General features: G+C 39.9%; 1 protein-coding gene across 5 annotated transcripts in view; it reads left to right on the top strand.

The window, feature by feature from the left end:
• Nucleotides 1-26,462, top strand: part of Ankrd42 (ankyrin repeat domain 42) — a 45,779-nt gene that overhangs the window by 6,600 nt on the left and 12,717 nt on the right. For 4 of the 5 annotated variants that reach the window (XM_036191347.1, XM_036191328.1, XM_036191340.1 and 1 more), the window contains exons 3-9: nucleotides 1,095-1,202; nucleotides 4,854-4,973; nucleotides 6,862-6,997; nucleotides 14,406-14,606; nucleotides 17,687-17,812; nucleotides 19,732-19,837; nucleotides 25,456-25,631. In XM_036191347.1, the coding sequence (XP_036047240.1) occupies nucleotides 1,095-1,202; nucleotides 4,854-4,973; nucleotides 6,862-6,997; nucleotides 14,406-14,606; nucleotides 17,687-17,812; nucleotides 19,732-19,837; nucleotides 25,456-25,631 (973 nt within the window). The remainder of the gene's footprint in view (nucleotides 1-1,094; nucleotides 1,203-4,853; nucleotides 4,974-6,861; nucleotides 6,998-14,405; nucleotides 14,607-17,686; nucleotides 17,813-19,731; nucleotides 19,838-25,455; nucleotides 25,632-26,462) is intronic. The other variant, XM_036191334.1, reaches the window with a different exon arrangement.

The raw sequence follows: 26,462 nt of genomic DNA, 5'->3' as shown, positions 1-26,462 counted from the left end.
GAAACACTCATGCATGGTGAAATGGTAAAATAAAATAGACACTCTGGCAGACATTTGGGTACTTTGTTATGATGTAAAACATACATTATTCCTATGTAGCAGCACTCCTATTACATATTTATTCAAGAGAAATGCAGAAGTAGCATGTGAGTGTTTATAATGGCTTTAATTTCAAGGAGCTAAATAGTGCTGACACATAGTAGTTTCTCCACAAATATTTGTCGAATAAATGAATGACTTGTGATGGTTAGTCAGGTTGAACTCCTTTAAAAAATGGACTAGCAAGAGGGCTCAGCAAGGAAAGGTGCCTGTTGCCAAACTTGATGACCTGAGTTCGAACCCTGGAACCCACATGGTGGAAGGAAAGAGATGTCTCACAAGTTGACTTCCATATGTAGGCATGTGTGAATCATGCAGACAAGATAATGAATAAATATAATAAAAAGCTATAAAAAGAGGGCAGTGTCCAAAACATCCAAGTTTATTTAAATAAACATTTAAAAAAATGACAAAATTTTTTGTTGGTCATTAATTTTGGTGGCAGACAAATGTTACCTAAATGATAAGTCTTTTAGTAAATTACAGGTTATGAGTGATGTGGAAATGAGTCAAAGATAGTCAATTCTTTTAAAAGGAAAAGTGCTTCTTAGAAGTAGAATGTGCGAAGTTAAGTATTTAAAGATTAAATACCAGATGCTGCACAGACCTCTAGGTGCAGTAGTAAGGTGAGACATAGGTTAGTTTAAAAACTCAGGTTTTAGGTTTTAGTTCACTGACTGCTCTTCCTTTTTATTTTTTTTGGGGGGGGGCAGGGTTTCTCAGTGTAGTTTTGGTGCCTGTCCTGGACCTCACTCTGTAGACCAGGCTGGCCTTGAACTCACAGAGATCCACCTGGCTTTACCTTCTGAGTGCTAGTGAGATTAAAGGCGTGTGCCAACACCGCCTGCGCTTTTGATTTTCTTACACTGGACTTACACTCATCTATGGTGTTTTTCATGTTACCGTGGGTATCTCATGAAACAGATTAAATTTAAAAGTTACAAAAATACCGAAAGTGTCCACTATACCACCCATTAATGTTGTTATTCTCTTAGTGCCTTCATTGGCTACTCTGGCAGGGTGCTGATACCACCCAGAGGACTGCACGAGGATGGACAGTGGCTCACATAGCTGCAATCCGGGGTCAGGATGCCTGTATGCAGGTAATGATTTTGGTTACTATTTTTTTCCCCTTTAATTCAGTGAGTTCAGTTACTTTATCATAGCTCTGTTGGAAGTTTACTCTTATTCTATTTGATCCAACATGTGCAGTTATGTGCTATAAAGAAGGAATGACGGACAAGAGCTAGCCACATCAATGATATGTAGCTGTAGATTCTTTAGTCTCTGAAGTAGTTGGGTTGTCTTGAGTGCTATCACAGTCATGACCAAAGTATCTTCTTTGTAGTTTGCTGCTGTGGTGCAGATGTTTGTATCTGTTTATGTAAGTCTGTTCAAATCTTAGCTCTCAATGTTATGGGTGTTAACTTGAGAAGCTAGGCAATAAGAGGAAAGAGAAAATACAATAGTAACTTTTGGGGAAATTAGGTCAAGTGAGGCTTTACTGGATGTATTCCTTCCAACAAGCATTAGCTCAAGCATCAACTCCTTGCACCTTGACTCTCTTTTCTGCCCCACAGGGGTCTCTTCCTGCTTAGAGTTTTTCTGTTGTGTATTTTGATGCTATGCAGTGTGATTGCCCCTCCTCAAGGCCTTCTTTATATAGTTGATTATGTATTCTTGCAAAGGTCTTGATTCCCTAGGTGGATAAGTTTGATGATGATGATGATGATGATGATGATGATGATGATGATAATGATGATCCTTAAAACACAGTAAGCACTCAGTATATCATTTATGACTGCTATTGGCTGGTTAGATTAGACAAGGTCATGAAGATTATTCTCTTTTAAAGCCCTAGGTAGGAATTATAACTGAATAATCCTTTACTAAGGTATTGGTAAATAAAGACTGATTAAAAAAGGAAATGCTGAGTGAGAAAAAAAAATATTGGCTAGGAGGGAGTTGCAAGTGTAGCTGCATGGTACAATGCAGGGGTAGCATGGTCAAGGCTCTGGGTCTAATCCTCAGTGCCAAAAAAGGAAAAGGTACTGAAAGTTCATTGGTAAAAATAGATTTTAATCTTCGGAGCTGTTGTAGGGTCAGCAAAATTGAGCAGAAGATACACAGATTTCGAATTGTTAGATTGATTCTCAAGCCAGTGGCTCTCTAGTGGTACAGCATAATTACCTGACACCCATAATTTACACTGGGGTTCACTCTTGGTATTGTACATACTGTGCATTTGAACAAATTTATAACAACACAGTTCTTGGCTTATTTGCTTATTTTAGTGATAATGTCTTGATGTATAAGACAGGCCTCAGCCTCCCAAGTTCTAGGATTATAGGCACCAACATACCTGATGATCACTAATTTTATTTCATTCTTCTCATATATTATACCCTGACTGCAGTTTCCCTTCTCTCCCCTCCCCTAGTCTCTACCCCACCTCCCCTCTTATCTAGCCCTCCCCTCCCCCTGCCACCTCCCCTCAGGCATGAGCTGGCCTCCCAGGGATATCAGCTAAACATGGCATAACAAGCTACAAGATGAGGCACATACCATCACATCAAGGCTGGACAAGGCAACACAGAAGGAGGAAAAGGGCCCCATAAGTAGGCAAAAGAGTCAGAGACAGCCCCCACTCCCACTGTTAGGAAGCCCACAAGAACACTAAGCTACTCAGCCATAATATATATGCAGAGGACCTAGGTCAGACCCCTAAGGCTCCCTGATCTCTTCGAGCTCCCAAGAGTCCTGGTCAGTTGATTCTGGATCACTAATTTCTTTTAGTGCTGGGTATTTCATTGTATGAATGTTAGTATTCACTAACTTAAGGATATTTTTGTTGTTTCCAATCCTGACAATATAAATAAAGCTTATAAATATTTACTTTTAGATTTTCATTGAGCCCAAGTTTTCTATTTTATTATTAGGTATTTACCTAATACCAAGGAGTGTATTGTTGGGTTATGGTAAGGTTATGCTTAGCTTCCTAAGAGACACACCCACTGTCCAGAGTACTCAACCTCTGGTTCCTCAGCCTTGCCAGCTTTTGTGCTTTCAGGGTTCTGGAGTTGGGCCATTCTAATAAGTAGATAGTGGCATTTTATTGTTGTTTATATTTGCGTTTCTCTGGTGACCTTTGATGTGGACTAGCTTTCATATGGTTATCATCTTTGGTCAGTGTCTGCTCTGAACTTTTTTTGGTATTATAGGAGAGTGATTTCAGGGTCTGCTGCAAGTTAAGGAGTTTACCACTGAGATACATCTACAGCTCTGAACAATGTTAAAATTGAACGTTTTTCTTATTGTTTAAGAATTTGTTTTGTATCTTGGGTAATAGTCTTTTATTGAATATGTCTTTAAATTATATTTTCTCTGTATGTGAATTATCTTTTTTATTCTCTTTCCAGTGTCTTTTTAGAGTAGTGGTGTTTAATTTCGAGGAAGCCTAGTTTATTAGTTCTTTCTTTCATGGATTGTACGTTTGGTATTGTATCTAAAAGACTGTAGCCCAGCCCCCAGTCATCTAGATTTTTCCTCTAGGGGTGTTATAGTTTTGTGTTTTCTATGTGTGATCTATTTTAAGTTAATTAATTCCTTCCTTCCTTCCTTCCTTCTTTCCTTCCTTCCTTCCTTCCTTCTTTCCTTCCTTCCTTTTTCTCTTTCTTTCTCTCTCTCTTTCATTCTCCCCTCCCCTTTCCCTCCCTTCCCCTCCCCTTCCTTTGTTCCTTTCTCCCTCTTTTTCTTCCCCTCCCCTCCCCTTTCTTCTTCTCTTTCTTCTCTTCCTCCTCCTTTCTCTCTCCCTCCCTCCCTCCTCTCTTTCTCTCCCTCCCTCCCTCCCTCCCTCCCTCCCTCCCTCCCTCTCTTTTTTGAGACAAGGTCTCTCTACATAGCCCTGACTGTCCTGGAACTCACTGTGTAGACCAGGCTTGTACCAAACTCACAAAGATCCTCTTGCTTCTGATTCCCAAGTGCTAAGATTAAAGGTATGTGCCGCCATACCTGGCCAAATTAATTTTTTTCAATGTTTGTAAGATTCGTGCTTAGTTTAGTATTTTTGCATGTGAATACTCAATTGTTTTAACACCTGTATGTTGAAAAGACAGTCTTTTCTTCATTGTATTTACTGACTCTTCTCCTTTGCCAGAGTTTAGTTGACTGTTTATGTAGATCTATTTCTAGGTGTTCTCTTCAGTTTCCTTCAATTCCTTGCAAAAATATGTTTGTTCTTTGATCAATATCGGTTTGTCTTGATTTCTGAAGAGAGTCTTGAAGTTAGGTAATATCAGTCCTCCGACTTTGTTCTTCTTTTTTAATATTGTCTTGGTTATTCTGGGTCTTTTGCCTCTTTATAAACTTTAAAATCTGTTTGTTGATGTCCAGAAAACATGTCATTGGGTTTTGGTTGGGACTGATAGATTTGTGAAAGTAATTCTTTATCTGTTATATAGGAAGAAATACTATAGTCCATGACCTGTATGGAAGTTGTCAGTTGCACATTTGGATAAAACCATCTTAGAAGATTGACCGGGAATTTAGAGCTAGCCAATTAGATCCTGCAGGCAATGTTAAAGAAGACCTCAATCCCCTTTTAGGGTTACCTAAGGAATGTATCATATTTTGCCTGTAGGTCATATATAGTAGTTTTGTTATAGATAAATTAATTGCATACCTTTACTCTGTATCAGAATTCATAGTTTAACACCTATACTCATGTGCGCCTATTCCCATTTCTCTGTTTGTAGGCTCTTATAATCAGTGGAGTCAACCTGGCAGCTCAAGATGATCGTGGGTGCACCCCTATACACCTTGCTGCCACTCACGGACACTCGTTTACTTTACAAGTAATGCTGCGAAGTGGAGTGGTGAGGGACTCCTCTTAAGTAGTGGTGGGGTGTGATGGTGTAGATGGACTAGGATTTGGTAGTCTGGTTATCTCGTCCTGACTTTAAAATCCTTCCTATGACTTGGAGGAAGTAATTTTTTTCCTTTAGCTTTCCCATCTTTAAACGTGGATGCAGTAATTGAGATAAATACTTCCCTGATTCTCACCCAAATGAACAGTAATACTGAAAGACCCCCAGTGGAGATCTTCCCTCAGGAGAGACCCCGAACCCAAGGAACACACCGAAACCACGAATCAGATGCAATCAGCAAGAGGGTTTATTTGAATACACAGGTACCTGGGGCGACAAGTCTCTCGGAGGACTTGCGCGCCTTCCTAGGGGAAGGGGGACTTCTTATAGGATCCTAGGGGCAGAAGCGCGGTTACAGAAGCGAGAAGCATAGTTACAGGGTTCCCATTGGTTGATTCAAATAAGGCCAGGGTGAACTTGGGGGCTATCTTTAATTTTCAGAAATGTGCAGCTGTTTGTTCTCCAAGGCTAGGTAGCCAATTATAGCTATCTTGTTCTGACTCAAGGTTTTTTTCCTCCCAAGGCCGGGTGTTTGATATCTCCTGCTTTGACTCAAGGTTACTTTCCCAATTATCTCTCTCAAGGCCGTTTCTTAGGCTAAGTTACTGAGACGGGGGGGGGGGGGGGGGGGGGGGGGGGCATTTCAATACAAAATATTTCAGAGGTGTGTGTTTGGCTGCTGGTTCAGAGCTTAACTGGGAAGATTCTGAAGCTTTTAAACAAATCTTCACCAGGTGATTATGTCTTTATGAATTTGTGTGTATCTACAAAATGCTTTAAAAATTTTCTTTATTTCACATACCAGTTTAGGAAGTGATTTATTTCTCCAGGTTTTAATTTATTTATTCTGATGTTCATTATTTTTCAAAAAATATTTTTAAATTGGCCAGTCGGCGGTGGCACACACCTTTAATCTCAGCACTCAAGATGCAGAGTCAGGCGGATCTCTGTGAGTTTGAGGCTAGCCTGGTCTACAGAGCGAGATCTAGGACAGGCACCAAAACTACATGGAGAAACCCTGTCTCAAAAAACCAAAAAAAGAAAAAAATTTTTTTTCTTTTAAAAAAACTATGTGTATGTGCTTGTGGGTATGTGTATATAAGTACAGGTGCCTGCAGAGGCCTGAGACCTCATGTTCTCATTGGAATAGTTAGAGGCTAATGTTAGCCTACTGATAGGGTCGCTCAGAACCAAACACAGGTCCTCTCCATATTTAACTGCTGAGCCAACTCTCTGGTTCCCTAGTATTTATTTTTGAGAGTACTCAGTGGTTGTAAAGAACTTGTTTGTAAAGAACAGAGCTTCTACTGAGTATGATGGCTCATGCCTGTAATGTGAGCATTTGGGAGGTTGAGACCAGAGGATTGCAAGCCTGAGGCTGCCTCCCCCACCAGAAGGAGAGAGGTGAGGGAAGAAACACACTGCCAATATGGAAGACATTATAGTAAGAGTCTTTTCTGGGAAGTAAAATCATTAAACATTTTTTCTTTTGGTTAATTCTTTATGTTGTCAAAGATAAGGCATCATTCATTACCCATCCCATCCTTTTTATTTTATAGAGTAGGATTGTGAAACAATTACTTTTAGTTTCTTTGAAAACATTGTTTTATGTGACTAGTAGTTTTCTTTTTAGAAGGCTGTTTTATAACAGTTCACTGAAAATTTCATTGCTTCTGTGTTCAGGTCAGTGGATGCAGTCAAGTTTTTACTATATTAAATGTTTGCCATATAATTTTAAGAATAGCTTCTAATTTTCAGTTGCAGAATCAAGCTTCTAGATTTACTGCTTTTCTTACAAAATGGCAAGAAACTGAGCTCTTGTGAATTTTGCCTCTAGGATCCCAGCGTGACTGACAAAAGAGAGTGGAGAGCTGTGCATTATGCAGCGTTTCATGGGCGCTTGGGCTGTTTGCAGCTTCTTGTCAAATGGGGGTGTGGCATAGAAGATGTGGACTACAATGGAAACCTTCCAGGTATTGAACGAAAGTAAACACTTTAGTTTGTCTTTCTTTCTTTCTTTTTTCTTTTCTTTCTTTCTTTCTTTTTTTTTTTTTTTTTTTTGGTTTTTCGAGACAGAGTTTCTCTGTGTAGCTTTGCGCCTGTCCTGGAACTCACTCTATAGTCTAGGCTGGCCTCGAACTCACAGAGATCCACCTGCCTCTACCTCCCGAGTGAGTGCTGGGACTAAAGGCCACCACTACCCGGCTTTTTTTTTTTTTTTTTTTAAAGATTTATTTATTTATACGTGCGAGTGTTCTGTCTTCCTGTACATCTTCATGACAGAAGATCCCACTGCAAATGGTTCTGAGCCACCATGTGGTTGCTGGGAATTGAACTCAGGATCTCTGGAAGAGCAGCCAGTGTTCTTAACCACTGAGCCATCTCTCCAGCCCTTAGTTTTTCATTGTTAAAATATTTAAATGCTTGATCATATTTAAGAAATGTAGGGCGGTGGTTGTGCACGCCTTTAATCCCAGCATTCAGGAGGCAGAGGCAGTCGGATCTCTGTGAGTTCGAGGCCAGCCTGGTCTACAGAGCAAGTTCCAGGAAAGGTGCAAAACTACACAGAGAAACCCTGTCTCGAAAAACCAAAAAAAAATCAACATTAAAGAAATGTAAACTGAGCCACGTGGTGGTGTCCCACGCCTGTAATCCCAGCATTCGGGAGGCAGAGGCAGGCAGATCTCTGTGAGTTCGAGGCTAGCCTGGTCTACAGAGTGAGTTCCAGGACAGCCTCCAAAACTACAGAGAAACCCTGTCTGGAAAAACCAAAAAAAAAAAAAAAAAAAAAAAAGGAATGTAAACTGTCCCATCATTCTGTAATTTCCTCATGAAGGTAAAATAGTAGATCAGCGATAGGAACTATGTACTATCACATGATTTCATGTGGGATCTTAACAAGTTCAGCAGGTGCCTGGTCACTGGGCTATGGCTATCCCCCAGGGTTAGTGCTTTTTTTTTTTTAATTTAAAACTTCCCACCTCTCTGCCACTCCGACAACTCTTTTACTATTTAGATAGTAAGAGGACACACTTATGTATGAGCTGCTTTGTTAACTGCAGTTTAGGTTTAACCTGAAGCAAACTGGCTAGTTATACATAGATTCTAAACACCCTATCTTCTTCATGAAGTGGTACTGAAATTCAGAAGACAGAGCACAGAGACAGGAGTAAAAATGATGCTTGAGCCGGGCGGTGGTGGTGGCGCACTCCTGTAATCCCAGCACTCGGAGGCAGAGGCAGGTGGATCTCTGTGAGTTCGAGGCCAGCCTGGTCTACAGAGCTAGTCCAGGACAGGCTCCAAAGCTACAGAGAAACCCTGTCTCGAAAAACCAAAAAAATAAAAAATAAAAAAAGATTCTTGAGGGCTGGAGAGATGGCTCAGCAGTTAAAATAACTCGCTGCTCTTCCAGAGGATCCTAGTTTAATTCCCAGCATCTATATCAGGTGGTTCACAACTGCCTGTACCTCCATCTCCAGGGCATATGATACCCTCTTCTGGGCTCTGTGAGGTCATCTGCACTTACCTGTGCATGTATTCACACATATACACATGTATGCATGATTTTAAAAAGAGATCCTTGAATTATACCTTAAAGGAACCTTAAGCACTCATATGAAGAGTAAATCTAGGCAGATATATGAGCGAGTCTGATCCAGTTACTTTGCTTTGCTGTTTAGACCATCTCTGGATTCCCATGGATCTGTGATTGTTTGTGGGACCATCTGTGGATCCCTGTGGGTCCCTGATTGTTTGTGTTTAGACCATCTGTGGATCCCTGGGGTCCCTGATTGTTTGTGTTAGACCATCTGTGGATCTCTGTGGGTCCTTGATTGTTTGTGTTTAGACCATCTCTGGATCCCTGTGGGCCCCTGATTGTTTGTGTTTAGACCATCTCTGGATCCCTGTGGGCCCCTGATTGTTTGCCTTGTGCTGTTTTCTCTTTCCCTGTCTTGTCTGCCTTCTGACCTTTACACTACTATCCCAGGCTTTCTTTATCAAATATACTTTTAGCATTTTTTTTTTTTTTTTGGTGAAGACTTGGTTGCTATGAATACATTTTTCTTTAATATATGAAAGTGATCTTACTTTGCTCTCATTATTTTTAAACTTACTCTTTTGTTCAATTAAATCTCTCTCTGTCTCTGTCTCTGTCTCTGTGTATGTGTGTATGTGTGTGTGTGTTGCTCAGGATCAGAACCTAGGATGTAAGCTCTACCATTGAGATACATTCCACCACTCCCCCCAAATTTGAAGTGTAATGTGCATATAGAAAAGCACACCAATTCTATGCATGTGCCATTGAATTTTCACAAATGAATGCATCTCTGCAACCATTCAGATAAACTAATATCTATGACTTGCACCACAAACTTTTCTCCCATCCCCTTTCCAGTTAACTTAGCCCTTCCACAATTAATCCCTAACTTCTGGCTTATAAGTCAGCCCCCCTAGTTTTGAACTGTCTGGGATAAAATAATATATTAGTATTCTGAGTGCCTGGCTTGTATTTCTTTTTCAAAGTAGGTGTACCAATTATACCTATAGCAGTATTTAAGAGTTTCCTTTGCAGCTGGGTGTGATGTTGTGTGCCTCCAATCCTAGCACTTGAAAGGTAAAGGAGAACCAAGAATTTGAAACCAGCATGGGCTGGAAAATGAGGTCAAGGCCAGCCTGGGCTCCAAAGGGAATTTCTCTCATGTGCAGAATTTAGATTTAAGTGTATATAGAATTAAATATGTAAAGACAGTATAAAACACATAGAGGGGCTGGAGAGATGACTCAGCAGTTAAGAGCACTTACCACTCTTGTGGAGGACCTGAGTTTAGGTCCCAGCACCCATGTTGGTCAGCTTACAACTGCCTATAACTCCAGCTGGACATTCTTACACAGAGACATGCACATATACAAATAATTTTTTAAAAAAATATATAAATATAATTTTAAACAAATATAATTCAGGCATTTTATATAAATATAAATATATATAAAGCCATGAAATAAAGACAGAAGGACAGCTATTTGAGGGGTGGGAAATAAAAAAGGGAAATGGGAGAGTGAATATCAGCAGTTTATGATAATACTCATATAAAAAGTCATTGTGAAATCCATTATTATTATTATTATTATTATTATTATTATTATTGTTATTTTTGGTTTTTCAAGACAGGGTTTCCCTGTGTAGCTTTGCACCTTTCCTAGAACTCACTTGGTAGCCTCAAACTCACAGAGATCCACCTGGCTCTGCTTCCTGAGTGCTGGGATTAAAGGCTTGTGCCACCCCACCCAGCACCCATTATTTTAATGATAATTAAAAATAATAAAGAAGGTAATATGAGAATATAGAAGAAAACATTGGCCATTAATCAATTGTTTTAATTTTAGGATTATTGGCTCTCTTGCTGGTTTTAAATTGTATTTTTCTCATGACTGCTGACAGTCCACATCATTTTATATCTTTCTATGTTTAATGACTACTGGTTATTTACTGTTGTGAAGTAGAAGTTCAGACATCCTTCTGATGTTGTGAGTCTTCTTTTTCTTCCTGAGTTGTAAGGGTTCTTCACAGAATCTAGATGGAAGCCATTTTTTACTTTCTTACATTTCACAAACCTTTGCCTTTCTATGGACTGCTGCTTTACTCTTTTGAGACATCCTTTAATGAACAGAAGTTTACTTTCAGTGTAGACCAGTTTAATAATATCTTCTCTTTGTGGTTAGTACTTTTTAATATTTAATATTTGATTAAAAATGCTCACCCTATTCTTTGTCATAGATACGTTCTTTATGTTTGAGAAGTTTCATTATTTTACCTTTATGTTTACCTTTCTATGTGCAATACAAGGTAGGAGTTGGTTTCATTTCAATATGTCTGATCATTTTTTGTTGGTCTTTTGCTGTTTGGTCATTAAAAAGATCAAACTTGTTTTTAAACACGTATCCTTGTTATAATACTATAATATAGAGGGTAAGAATGCCCACAGGACTAGAAATACTCTCAAAGACTTTTTCATGAAACCAGTTTGGGGTTTAATAACAATCTTTTAGTATTGATGTAAGCATGAAAATTAAGAGAAAGAGATATGCTCAGAGAGATACATAACATATCATGAGTTTGTGCTCTGAGAGAGTTGCCCTTACAAACAATTTGGTATGTATTTATTGAGCACCACCCATGTATCTATGTCCTAGAGATGACTCAGTAGAAAGTACAAAGTCATTGCTTTCATATAGTAAGTAGTGGGGGGAAGGATAGATAATCATCAAAATGAATGATCCAAACATACACCTTTATATAGGGATACATGTTTGGGTAAATATGGCTAAGGAGTGGCGACTATTAGAGGAATAAATTTAAAGGAGTGTTGTAGTTAGGAAAGCCTTCACTGAGGCAGTAACAGTTGGTGGAGACCAAAGGAGTTGAGCTTTGGGCTAGTCTGAGGAAGAATGTTACAGGGAGAGGTGATGAGGCCTGTGCTGCTCCCCTCCAGAGGACTGGTGGTTCGCATAACAGCGGCTAATCAGTGTGACCAGAACAAAAGAAAGACCTGAGGAACAGATGAGGTTGCAGAGGTACCAAGAGTAACTGAAAGGATTTGAGCATGGGGTGACTGAGCAAATTTATGTCTTAGGCAGTGGTTCTCAACCTGTGGATGGCAACCCCTTTGGCAAACTTCTATCTCCAAAAATATTTACGTCATGATATAGAACAGTAGCAAAAGTACAGTTATGAGGAAACAATGAAGTAATTTTATGATTGGGGGTTACCACAACATGAGGAGCAGTATTAAAGGGTTGCAGCATTAGGAAGGTTGAGAACCACTGCCTTAGAGGATCATTTTGGCTGTTATATTTGTGATCTACTGTAGTGAGGGTGTGGGCATGGCAAGGGAAGAAACAGAGAACCCAGATCAGGTGGCAGCCTCTTATAATCTCAGCTATGCCATAGTTTGAGGCATGAAGATTGCAAATTTGAGGCTAGACTGAGAAGTTAGCAAGACCCTGTCTCAAAATAAAATGCAAGAAAAAGGGAGATGTAGCCCAGCGGTCAGGCATTTGCATAGCATGCTCAAGGCCCCGGGTTTAATCTCCATTGCCTGGGGAGAGGAAAACAGAAGTCCAGTACAACAATTTAAACTACTGTTTGGGTTTAACCATGTCTGGTGGTGTGGGATGGAAGCAGAAGGAGACAGGGAAGAAATTGGGTTCTGTACATATTCTGAGGGAGACACTAGGAGTTTTTGATGTAGTCGATGGGGGAGTGACAACAATAATAAAGCCTGGACAACTTAGGAAGGAAAGTGTTTTCTGTTGGGTAAGATGCAGAAGACAAGGCTGGAGAGATGGCTCAGCACTTAAGACCACTGGCTGTTACTCCAGAGGCCCTGGGTTCAATTTCTAGTGCCCATATGGTAGCTCACAACTGTAGCCAGAAGTTTTTCCTGTCCTGCCTGGCCCCCCAGTCAGGATGAATCTCTCCCACCCATGTCTTGCAGCTGCTGGGTCCCAAGTAAACACACAGAGGCTTCTATTACTTAGTAACTGCATGGCCTATGGCAGGCCTCTTGCTAGCAAGCTCTTTCCTCTTAAATTAACCCATTTCTGTTCATCTATGTTTTGCCATGTGTTTCATAGCTTTACCAGTTCTTTCATACCTTGCTTCTTCTGGTGGCAGCTGGCATCTCTTTCCTTTCCCTCCCCTTTTCTTGTCTCTGTCTTGAATTTCCTGCCTGCCTATAAGCTGCCTTGCCATAGGCCAAAACAGCTTTATTTATTAACCAATCATAGCAACACATATTCATAGCATACAGAAAGACATCACACAGCACACAACAGCCTGTAACTCCATCTCCAGAGGATCTGACACCCTTACACAGACATACATGTACACAAAACACCAATGCACATAAAATAAAATTGAACAAATCATTAAAAAAAAAAGTAGAAGACAATGTCAGGAAAGTGTGAGGAAAAAATCTTATTTCTGATATATTGTTAGAAATCTGTGAGATTTGAAAACATATGTGATGAGTAAGTGGTTAGCAGGGTCATTTTCAGGAGGGAACCTTTTGATAGGGCTGCAGGATGACCCCGGATGGCATGGTATGAGCCTGCAAACTAGCCTCTGGATGTAGGACTACTCTTTGGGATATGGTGGCCACTTGAACACTACCTTGCTTTCCTTTGGTCGCAGTTTGCCCAAATATTGCACTTTTTCTTGGTCTCTGGAGTCATTGCTTTATAACTGATTTTTTTCCCTCTCTCCCCAAAAGGTTTGGTTATGGCTGCCCCTCAATCTGATCTAATACTTTTAAGGATTCTTTGAAATGTCTTGTCTGTTCATGCCATTCTTTTTTGTTTGTTTTGGTCCTTTATAGCTTTTAGAAATGACTTGTGTTGTTGTTTTATTTTCAAGGAGTTAGTGTGGAAACAGTGGATTTGCTAATGTGTGCTTAGCATGCAGCCTTTTTCTTTGTGAGACAGGGTCTTACTGTCCCCAGCCACACTGCCTTCAACTTGTTCTCTTGCCTTCACCTCTCCAATGCTGGGACTGCAGACCTGTGCCTCCACGACGCTGGGACTGCAGGCCTGTGCCTCCATGACTGGCTAGTGTACAGTTGTTTTTGTTTAGATTGATTTATTTATTATGTATATAGTGCTCTGCCTGCATGTGTGCATGCAGGTCAGAAGAGGGCACCAGATCTTGTTACAGATGGTTGTGAGCCACCATGTGGGTGCTGGGACTTGAACTGAAGACCTTTGGAAGAGCAGCCAGTGCTCTTAACCTCTGAGCCATCTCTCCAGCCCTAGTGTAGAGTTTTAACTTAAGTTTTTGTATTAATTATAAAGAATAATGAATTATGAGAAGGTGATAAATACAGAATGGTGAAAATATTCATCTTTGCTCTTTAAATTCTTTCTTCCTTCCTTTCTTCCTTCCTTCCTTCCTTCCTTCCTTCCTTCCTTCCTTCCTTCCTTCCTTCCTTCTTTTTTCTTTTTCTTTTTTTTTGGTATTTTTGAGACAGAGTCTATGTATTATGCAGCTTTGGCTGTCCTGGAACTCACTATGTAAACCAGGCTGGCCTCCAACTCACAGAGACTCACCTGCTTTTGCCTCTCAATTGCTGGGATTAAACGTGTGCCAAACTACTCCCGACTAAAGCTATTTTCACAGAATTTTTTTTAGACAGTGTCTCTCTATGTAGTCACAAGCTGGTCTGGAACTCACTAAAGAGCCCGAGATGGCCTGGAAATTAAGAGTCCTTTTGCCTCTCCCATTAGGAGTTCTTGTGTTATAACCAGGTGCCACTACACCCAGCTCTTGGAGCTATCATATTGTCTGTTTCAGGATTAACTCCATCCTTTTTGTCTTCTCTGCAGTTCACTTAGCAGCCATGGAAGGCCACCTTCATTGTTTTAAATTCCTCCTGAGTAGAATGAACAGTGGGGCACAAGCTTTAAAGGCCTTTAATGATAATGGAGAGAATGTACTGGACCTGGCTCAGCGCTTCTTGAAACAGAACATTTTACAGTTTATACAGGGGGCTGAGTATGAAGGAAGCAATCCAGATGATCAGGACAGTAAGTAATCAACCCCACATATTTTAGCAGAGAATGATAATATTAAAATGGAACCCAAAGACGAAGAATTTGTAATGCAGATGTTACATTAAAGTCTATATATTGCTATCCATATCCATCCAGATTCTTTATTATGAAGCATTTTAGACAAATCATGTACATAGTGGCATAAAGGACACTGTATGTGACTGCTGGCTAGTTTTTTTTAAAATAATTTTTATTTCTTTTTATTTCATGTGCATTGGTGTTTTGCCTGCATGTATGTCTGTGTGAGGGTGTCAGATTCCCCTGGATCTGGAATTATAGACAGTTATCAGCTGCCATGTGGGTGCTGGAAATTGAACCCAGGTCTCCTGGAAGAGCAGCCAGTGCTTTTAACCACTGAGCCATCTTTCCAACTGTTGGCTAGTTTTTATGTCAGCTTTATACAAGCTAGAGTCATTAGAGAGGAGGGAGTCTAAATTGAGAAAATGACTCCATAAAATCTGTCTGTAGGCAAGCCTGTAAGGCATTTTCTTTTAATTAGTGATTGATGTGGGAGGGCCCAGCCTATTGGCTGCTGGTTGTGGATTCTAGAAGAAAGCAGGCTGAGAAAGCCATGGGGAGCAAGCCAGTAAGCCGCATCCCTCCATGGCTTCTGCATCAGCTCCTGCCTTCAGGTCCCTGCCCTGTTTGAGTTTCTGTTCTGACTTCTTTCAATGATGAACAACAATATGGAAGTGTAAGTCAAATAAACCCTCTCCTCCCCAAGTTGCTTTGGTCATGTTTTTTTTATCACAACAATAGTAACCCTGACTAAGACAGTGACATTGAACTTAAGAATAAAATATTGCAGAGTTGAAGCATTTAGCTTTCTCCTTAATGCCATTCTCTTTTTCCTCAAGGGGGTGTCTTAGTGTTATTATTGCTGTGATCAAACACCATGATCAAAAGCAACTTGGGGAAGAAAGGGCTTATTTGGCTTACACTTTCAAAGTCAGCACAGGAACTTAAGCAGGGTAGGAACCTAAAGTCAGGAGCTAATGCTGAGGCTGTGGAGGAGTAGTGCTTATAGAACCCAGGACTAGCAGCGTGGGGATGGTCCCACCCATAATGGGCTGGACTCTCCCTCCTCAATCACTAATTAAGAAAATGCTCTACAGGCTTGCCCACAGTTTGATCTTATGGAAGATTTTTTCAATTGAGGTTCCCTCTCTCAAATGACTTTATCTTGTATCAAGTTGACATAAATAACAGCCAGGACAAGGGAAAAATGTTATTTGGGATTTATTGGTCCATCTGTAGTTTTATATATTAGTTATAATTTTATATATATATATATGTATATATATGTATGTATATATATTACATTCACAAAATATATACTACAATATTGTGCATTTATTACAGTAAGAAACTAAACTATTGCAACATATTACTTGTCTTTTCTCTACCTGGCCTTTAAGTTGCTTATGGTTTCTTGCTAAAACTTAAATGTGTAATGAATATTTTTGTATATGCCTCCCTACATACACAGAGTTTCTTTGGAGAATCATTTTTTTTTTCTTTGTTTCACATAGCCCACACTGAATGTGAAGATTGTATTGCATTCTGGGATCATTGGATGAAGCTTCTTAATTAAAGTTTTGACCATTCTGTGAAAACTCATAATTATCAGTTCTGCTTTTGTGGGGACATGGTGCTATGTGCTTTATGTTCCTACAAATATATACATATATGTTATATACCTGTATTTTCCCTCTTTAAAAGTTGCATTATTTTTCTAAGTAATTTGAGTTCTCTATATTCTTGGTATGAATCATTTATTGATTTTTATCAGATCTAATTTTTTCTCATGAGTGAATTGTTCTTTCACTTTGATTATGATATCCTTAAACATCAGTTTTTAATTTATTTAATTTAAAGTGCATTCAAGTACACGATTTTATGATCTTTGGTCTGTGTGTGCACTCATCATCCTAACTGTCAAGATACAGACATTCCCATCAGTCCTGGGTTTGTTCAGATTCCTTTCAGCTTACCACTCCTGTTTTTCTGTCCCTGTGCAGTCACTGGTCTGCTTTCTGTTAATACAGAGTAGCTTGTCTTTTTCAGAGTTTTGTGTAGAGAGTCATTTTGAGAATAGTGTGTTTGTAGTTTATCCTTTTTAGTGCTCTGTTGTATTCCATGTTCAATTGAACAGAGGTGAGCATTTGGATTGATTTCAGTTTGGCATTTATCAATAGAGTAGCTATTATGATTACATAGACCAGGCATTCTCCTAATGCTGTGATCCTTTAATACAGTTCCTCATGTTGTGGTGACCCCCAACCATAACATTATTTTCACTGCTACTTCATAACTATAATTTTGATATTTTTATGAATCATAATGTAAATATTAGATATGCAGGATATCTGATATGTGACCCTTATGAAAGGGCCCTTCAACCCTCAAAGGCAACAGGACCCACAGGTTGAGAACCACTGACATAGCTATCTATTTCTATCCCTCTTTGGTAAGTACTTAGGAGTAAAACATATGATGGATATATATCTAACTTCAGATGTTTTAAGGAGCTACTTTCCACACTGGTTTCCCAAGTGCTCTATACCCGTGTCAACACAGGTCACAGTCTGTTCTGTTGTAGTCATTTTAATGGGTGTGTGGTGTTCCCTTGAGCAGCATCTTTTCCTGGATCGGCCATTCGTATCACTTCTGTAGTGAAGTGTCTGTTTAGTTTTCGACATTGTCAAGATAAGCCTATTCTAATTATTGAATGCTCAAGAGACTTTTTTGCGTATTCTGAACATAATATATTAGATGTAAATTGCAAATATTTTCTCCCATTCACAGTCTTTTTGTTTTCAAAGAGCGAAAACTTTTAAATTTATTGTTATAGTTTGTAGTTAACTTGTTTTAGATAGTGTTGCAATTAGTACTGTTGTATTTTGTAATTCTTTTTATTTGTCAGTGTGTCAGTTGAACTCACCTGAGTAGCTTCATACTTAGGATAATATTGAAACCTGAATTGTATAACAGCTTGAGGTAGGGAAAAGAACACATGCTCATGTTTACTAAAATGCTGACTTTTTATTCAGATTTAGCTTTTCCAGGCCATGTGGCTGCCTTTAAAGGTGACTTAGAAATGCTGAAGAACTTGATCGGAGATGGAGTAATCAATTTGAATGAACGTGATGATAATGGATCGACTCCTATGCATAAAGGTGAGCTTGCTTCATACAATTTTTCATGAGTTATTCATCTTTTAAAGTAGTTATTGATCAGAAAATCTATCCTAGTGGACACTAGTGAATGTTATATGAAATATACAGTGCCTGATTTCTAATTCAAGGGCCTTTTATGATGCCAGAAATGTATACCTTTGCTGGTAATGTCAGTCACGTTTCTCAGTGACATTGCTCTTATAGTGACATGTGAAATGCACTGCTAAGGAAACTTCTTACAACAATATTTATTTAAAAACTTACATTATATATATTCATTTATTTGGTTTTTTGAGACAGGTTTCTTTGTGTAGGTCTGACTGTCCTGGAACTAGCTCTTTAGATCAGGCTGGCCTCAATCTCACAGAGGTTCACCTGCCTCTGCCTCCTGAGTGCTGGGATTAAAGGCATGTGCCACCACCACTTGGAAGATTTATGTTATTTTTCCTCTTTTATTTTTAATTTTATTTTGGGAACAGGGTCTTGCTGTATATCCCTGTCCATGTTTGTAAAGTAGGCTGGCCTCAAACTCAGAGATCTGTCTGACTCTGTTTCTGTTCTGGGTGCTAGGATTAAAGGTATGTGCCACCACGCCCTCCTCTTTTTTTTCCTTTAAAAATATTTATTTTATTTTATGTATATGAGTGTTTGCCTGCATGTATGGATATGCACCATGTGCATGCCTGGTACCTGAACAAACTTGAAGAGGGAATCAGATCCCCTGGGACTGGAGTTACAGTTGTGAGCTGCCATGTGAGTGCTGGGAACTGCACTCAGGTTCTCCTGTAAGAACAAATGCTCTTAATGGCTGAGCCATCTCTCCAGCTCATAATCTTTTTCTTATATTCCATTTTAGATAAATTATTTATCCTTCCTCTTTCCTGTCATAGAATGGAAATGTTGGGCTCAACTAATTATTTTAAACCATACCATTATTCATGATCTTAAATATGATTTTTTGATTACATTTAAGAATAGAATATGTTACTGTTTTTGTCTAATGAGTGTTTACTTATAGAGCTTGGGCCAGTCCTGTTATATTTTTTATCAGCTAGTTTTGAATAGGAGAGAGAGAGATGAGGAAAGAGAGTAGGAATTGAGGAACAGAACAAGTTGCTAGTCATCAAAGTGATCCTATGTTTATGGGGACTTAGTAACACTATCACATATTTATAACACTTAACAGTGTCTATCTCTCACTACATTTAATGATTACTGAAACACTGTCTGTCTGTCTACCTACCTACCTACCTACCCTACCTACCTACCTACCTACCTACCTACCTAGAGCAAGATTTGGTGGGGTGGGGTGCCAGTGATATGGTTCAGTGGGTAAAGGTGCTTGCTGCCAAACCTAATGATGTGAGTTCGATCCCCAGAATCTACATGGTAGATGCACCTGAAAGTTGTCCTCTGACCTCCACTTTCACACTGTTCATGCACAATGTGTGCAGATACAGACACAAAGTCAATAAAAACATGTAAAATTTTTGAGAAAAGATTTCTTTCATGTGTGATTTTCATATGCAATAAGTAGGCATAGAATATAATTTTTGCTGTCTCTGAGGTCCTTGTGATTGGAATGTACTCTCATTGGTGTATGACAGAAGACTGCTTAGAAGCTATGCAGTATGACATAGCACTTGGGTAAGGGTTAGTAGAAAGACTGGATTCTAGTTTCAAATCTATGATTTGCGTGTTTGAAGTTTGAGCTCCAAGTTTTATATCTGTATCCAAAATTATTTGGATAGGACCTAAACACAGCCGATATTTGATTAAATGTCTAATAAATGCACAAGTGGAAAAGAAAACATTTGCATAGCCTACTTCTGTTAGTTACTACACAGTCAACATTTCAGAAAACTGTTTGCAATAACTCCTTTTTCTACATGTGTTCCTTGTTTTTTCTTTTTAAAAAGCTGCTGGACAAGGCCACATAGAGTGTTTGCAGTGGTTAATTGAAATGGGAGCCAACAGTAATATTACCAACAAAGCAGGAGAGAAACCCAGCGATGTGGCTAAGAGGTATAAACTCCTGTCTACTGTGCTCCTTTCTTCTACTTTTTTTTTTTTTTTGAGACAGGGTTTCTCTGTGTAGCTTTGCCCCTTTCCTGGATCTCGCTCTGTAGACCAGGCTGGCCTGGAACTCACAGAGATCTGCCTGTCTCTGCCTCCCCAGTGCTGGGATTAAAGGTGTGTGCCACCACCGCCTGGCCCTTTCTTCTACTTTTAAAGTTGTGCATTTATTTTCCTGTACTTAGAAATTTCTGTTAACACAGGTTTGGGGGACTCAATAAGATGCTATTGGAGTCATAGTTTTTAAGTTGATTGGTGTTTATTTCTTGCTAGCTCTCCTCTTTAAAGCAATTATTCCCAGCTGGACAGTTGTATTAGTCCTCTTTCCTCTGGGGAAGGGACATTTAGAAATGAGAGTGAAGGTCATAACAATGAACATCTACCCATAAGGAGTTCAGGTATAGGAATCCTAAGCATTCTACAGTGATCTAATTAGTGTGTACAATGCATTCTTGCATCCAAACATCCTTGATACCTAGTTGAGAAACACTGGTAAAAAGCAACAGTAACAGCGGTAATAGAGAAGCAATTATAAGGGGTTTAAGTCATATTTAGAAATTTACATGGGAAATAAATGTAGCCTCTGTCATGAAACTCTGTGAGCTCATTCAGGTCAGGCCCTCAAGGGATAGTTAGTGATATCTGTGTTCTCATTTGTTTGTTGTTAATTCAGCGTCCTGTCTAGTTACTATGGTCCAGGCACTGTGGCCAGAAGTCAGATTGTAAATACAGGAATGCACAGTGCCTGCTGTCTAGGAGCTTATCGTCATGGAAGCCCTAGAGGTTTATACTTCAAAGAAAAACAAATATACAAGTAAAAGTTCTTAGTCATTATAATCATTGTCCCACCCATAATACATGGTATGTATAAGTGAGGAAAACTGCCAACTCTATTTGTCAATGGTTGTGGGTTTGGAAATGGTAGTAATAGTAAAAGATATAAAAGAAATTGCAGCAGGATACAATTTAGATCATTGTCAAGAACAGTTTTTGAAGAAGCAGCATTTATATTGATACTTGGAGGGGCATTGTAACATTTTGCATTTTTGTTGTTCAGAACTGCTTAAATTTATACCATGAGTGTGGGCTACAATGGCCCATGAGGCTTGATCTGATATTTGGTTGGTCCTAGTCACTCACTTAACTTCATATATAGCTCAGGCTGCCCTTCAACTTACACTCCTGTCTCTGCCTCCCTGGTGCTGGGATTAGAGTTTGTGCCACACTATACCCAGTTTAGATTGTTTTCTTTTATTGTGTTTAAAAGGTTCTTTACATATTTTAGATACTAGCTCTTTCTCAGAAAATATCCTCAAGATTGTAAATATCTTTGGGTCGGGCTGTGATGGTGCACGCCTTTAATCCCAGCACTCGGGAGGCAGAGGCAGGCAGATCTCTGTGAGTTCGAGGACAGCCTGGGCTACAGAGTGAGTTCCAGGAAAGGTGCAAAGCTACACAGTGAAACCCTGTCTTGAACCCCCTCCCCCACCAAAAAAAAAAATCTTTGGAAGTGAGTGAGTCTCAACAAAGTTTTCCTCTTTTGGATTGTGCTTTTGGTGTTAGATCTTGAAACATTTTATGTCCTTGTATCCTATGTTTTCTTTTAGAAGTTGTGTAGTTTTAGGCTGTGATGTCTATGGTTCACGATGAGGGTTTTTTTTTTTTTAATATTATACTAGGTATATATCTAAGTTCATTCTTTTGCATATGGATATCAATTATAGCACTATTTGTTGAAAATGTTATACTTTCTTCATTGCCTTTGTGACTTTGTCAAAATCAATTTTATTTGCTTGTTTGAAATAGGGTTTTTCTCCATAGTCCAGGCTGGCTTTAAATTGCCATATAGCCCACCTGGCCTCAAATTTGTAGTCTTCTTACTGCATTAATTTCCTAAGTGCTGAGACTGTAGGCACATGCCACCATATACCTAACCTAATATTTAAATATAGTACAAATTGGGGCTGGAGAGATGCTCAGAGGTTAAGAGCACCGACTGCTCTTCCAGAGGTCCTGAGTTCAATTCCCAGCAACCACATGGTGGCTCACAACCATCTGTAATGGGATCTGGTGCCCTCTTCTGGCCTGCAGCCATACATGCTGTATACATAATAAATATAGTAAAATATAAAAAAAGGAAGTAAGAACTATATCCCAAAGAAGAATATAAAAGGACAAATGAAGTAATATATAGGATAAATTGGGATATTATAATGTAATTCAGGTAAAATAGTAGTAAAGTGGGGATTATGAGTAAGGGAAAAATAGCATGAAATTTGGCAAGAGAGTAGAGGTATGTATAATTAAGGTATGGGAAATAGCAAGGAAAAGAAATTAAAAAGAAAATAAAGCAATTAAAAAACCTGAGATGGGTATGGTAGTACATACCCACTATTCTGAAGGCAGGAATTGGAAATATCTATAGAGGTCAAGGCCAGCCTGTTCTATATAGTGAGTTCCAGGCCATCCAGGGCTATACAGTAAGACCCTGTTTGTGATTGTGGTCCCCACCACTCAGCTTCCAAATAAATACATGGAGACTTATTCTTACTTATGAATGTTTGGCCTTACCTTGGCTTGTTTCTAGTCAGCATTTCTAACTTAAATTAACCCATTTCTCTTCTTCTACGTTTTGCCCCTGGGCTTTTACCATTCTTTATTCTATGTCTTTCTTCCCTTCTTATTCCATGGCTGGTTGTGTGGCCAAGAGACTGGACCCTGGCATCTTCCTCTTCTCCTTTTCTTGTTCCTAGCTCTTCTCTCAAGCCTAGATTTCTCCTCCTATTTATTCTCTCTGCCTGGCAGCCCCGCCAATCCCTTTTCCTCCCTAGCTATTGGACATTCAGCTCTTCATTAGATGTTTTAGACAGACAAAGTAACACAGCTTTACAGAGTTAAACAAATGCAACATAAATGAATATATTACATCTTTGCATCATTAAACAAATATTCCACAGCATAAACGAATGTTACACATCTTAAACTAATATTCCACAACACCTGTCTCGAAACAAAAAGGAAGAAAAAAACAAAACAAACCTAAGCAGCCATGCTTAGTTCCTTCTTGTAAGGAGGTGGGAGATAGCTGGTGTTTCTTCCACAAGCTGCTGCTTCTAACATGTGCTGGGGTTGGAGAGGTGCACAGTAAGTTGTTTCTCTCTCTATTCCAAACAGGTTGAACCTGAAAGGATATATGGAGCCTGAGCCCTTCCGAGCCTTACTAAGCAGGGCAAGGGCCAAGACAGTGACCACCACTGGCTCAGTTCATGCCTGTGATCTCTGTAGTTAATCTAGCACGTGAGCAAGTACAGGAGCAGCGCCCCCATGGATGGGAGCAGAGCACCATCAGTGCATGCTCGGGCATGAAGAATGCCAAAGCTATGGCAGTATTTCCACCATTTGTCTCTCAGGGCTCTGAGAGTGGAGAAGGTGATCAGACCCACACAGTCTGCACCAAGGGTATGATGTATGGGCACTAAGTAATCCTGTCTATTCTGACAGTGCTAGTCTATGCTCCAGCCTCTGCTTATAGCCACCAACTTCTAGTTTCAGGCCACTGTTTCCAAATGGAAGTGGCCTGTTTCCCCCTGCATGCATTTCCCAGCCTTGGAGAGCTATGGCAGTACATGTGTGTCCATGTTACAGCCAGTTTCTTGGGCCCACATTGTCTCCTGCAATAAGCACTTACAGAGCTAGTAAAGAGAGGCTCTGGGCACTTCGAGGTATCAAGGTGCAGGGCATCTAGTTCCTCAAGCCTTAGGTTTGTTTGTTCGTTTGTTCATTTTCTAGACAGTGTTTCTCTGTGTAGTCCTGGCTGTCCTGGAACTTGCTCTGTAGACCAGGCTGGCCTTGAACTTAGAGATCCTGCCTCTGCCTCCCGAGTGCTGGAATCAAAGTCGTGCACCACCACTGCCCAGCTCAAGCCTTAGGTTTGATGGTGGCATCTCTCTCAAGATGATTCCTTGGAGCACTCTGAGCAAACTAGCAATTGCAGGGGCCCTCTCCTGGGCCTGCCTGTACTGTATGGATCCAGATGCTGTCTTAAACTCATTCTGCACAGACTGTGCACCTGTGGAGCTTGCCCAGGTTCTCTTCTCTCCTGATCTTAAAGCTTCCAGGGGAATTTTGTCCTTGTCCCCACTGTGCTGCCCAGCAGTCAGTGGTACAGTTCTTTGCTTCTTTCATAATTGAAAGTACAGTATGTCTCAATTTGACCTGGTCACTAACGGTTGCACACACCTGCAGCCACACACCCAGTGTTCTTTTTTAATCTTGTAGAGATACAGGAATGTTCTGGCTGTCTCCAGTCTACCATACTTGCCCTTTCCTTTGGTCAGCCACACAACTCTCTCTATAAATGTATTACTTAGGTACTTGTACATGCTAGGCAAGTGCTCTACCACCCAGCTGCAAAGCCTGCGATATTGATAGTTCTTTAATAATTTACTTGCTGTACCTGATAAAAATAAGAATGTAATATGTATAGATGTGTTTTAAAAATATGAATGTATTAGTTTTTGTTTGTTTGTTTGTTTGTTTTTGAATTGTTGTAACCAAAATACCTAACCAACAGCTTGAGAGGAGAAAGGCTTATTTGGGCTCAGAGTTTCGGAGAATCTCAGCTCATCACACTTAGGAAGGCTTGGCAGCTGAGGCATGGTAGTGAGAGCATGTGTTGGTGGTTATTCATATGCTGGGAAGCTGGAAGCAGACAGTTCTGGCGCTCTAGGGGTGGGTATAATCTTCAAAGCCTTTACCCTAGCCACCTATGTGTGTTAGCCAGGCTTTGTCTCTTAAAGGCCTTCCACATAGCACCACAAGCTGGGAACCTGAGCTGGCATTCAAAACACGAGTGTTTGGAAATACTGCACATTCACACTACAACAGTGTGGAAAATAGAGTTTAGTGTGTGGTGAGTCTCCGTGTCCTAGAAGACAGTATCACATCATAGTTCAGTTAACAAAACTGTGGGAAAGTATGCTTGTTCCATTCATTCACAACAGAAAAGTTTCTGAGATCAAAAATTGATTAGTAGAGGCTTCATGAAATATGAGAAAGAGCAAAGAGAACAGAGAACAGAAGGGAAGGCCATATATTGTTCCTTTCAATTTTAAAACCAAGCCAAGTGCTTTGGGTTGAAGGATGAAGAGGAAGTATGGTAAGAACTATAGGTAACTTGAAAACTGGAACCCAGATAAATTCTGTCACCTATCTTGGGCTAAGAAAAGGCAATAAAATAGAGAATCAAGTAGGATGGTTCAGAGCTCTGTATTCACTAGAGTCATTCTGTTTGGAGGCACAGTAAATATTCTACTATGGGATCTCTTCTCCCAGTGTATTTTAGCAGCAACACCTATGGGATCACTTCTCAGTATGAGTACTTTATAGTAGTCAGTAACTGAGGTCCCCACATAGCTGAGTGTTTATCAGATTTCACTGACCTTAAGCTACAGGTTTGCTTCCTTGCTTGGTGGTGGGTAGATAGAATTGCATATATGGTGAAATTGCCCAAGTGAAGTATGAACTGCAGTTTGGGAATCTGGTTAATTGTTAATTCCTTTCTACAGATTTGCCCATTTGGCCGCAGTGAAGCTGTTAGAGGGGCTACAGAGATATGAGCTAGATGATGAGATTGGAATTGATGACAATCATACCAAGTTTTTCCTAAGACATGGTGTTGAGGGAAGCACTGATGCCAAGGATGACTTATGTCTGAGTGATGCAGACAAAGCAAATGCCAGAAGTAAGTATGCTGCTGCCTCTGTCAATTGTTAGCCATTCAGAAAGACTGTGGCCATGGGGATGGGGGGATAGCTCAGTGGGTAAAAGCACTTGCTGTGCACGTGTGAGAACCTGACTTTAATTCCCGGAACTCATGTAAAGCTGTCATAGTGGCATGCTTCTGTAATCCCAGTTCTCCTAATGCATGATGGGAGGCAAAGACAAGAGAAACTCTTGAAGTTTGAGGGCCAGGTAACCTGGAGTATGCATCCATGAACAACAAAGAGACCCTGTCTCAAGTGAGGTGGAAAACAAGGACCAACACCAGAGGTTGTCCTTGGAGCTCCAAACATGTGTTGTAGCATGTGCTTGCCTGAGTGCACATAAAAGAGCGTGTACACAGATGAAATGTGTGCACACAGACAACATATGTCATACACACTGCCAGCAAAAGGAAAGAATACACTGGGGCTGGTGGGATGGCTCAGTGGTTAAGAGCTCTTACTGCTCTGTTAGAGGTTGATTCCCAGCACCCACTTCTAGTGTAACTCCAGTTCCAGGGAAGACCTCTCGCAGCAGACATGGTACAGCCTACTTTTTACTGTGTGTTTGGAAATTATTCAAATGACACTGTCTACAAAGAAAAGTAATTTAGTGTTTTTGTCCTAAGAGTTATTGAAATATAAACAAGTATATGATATGGTCTTTGGAATGGAAGATTGTAACATGGGAACTAAAGAAGTTAAGTAAGACAGACATACTTAAGTGGATCATAAACATGGAAAAAGACAATCAAGAGTGCTAATCCTAGCACTTGGGAGACTGGGTAAGAGGAAGACAAGTTTGAGGCTTG

This window comes from Onychomys torridus, chromosome 1, assembly GCF_903995425.1.
Source record: "Onychomys torridus chromosome 1, mOncTor1.1, whole genome shotgun sequence".
NCBI classification, from domain to species: Eukaryota; Metazoa; Chordata; class Mammalia; order Rodentia; family Cricetidae; genus Onychomys; species Onychomys torridus.
The sequence above is the reverse complement of the archived record's forward strand: the minus strand, read 5'-3'. Positions and strand labels throughout refer to the sequence as shown.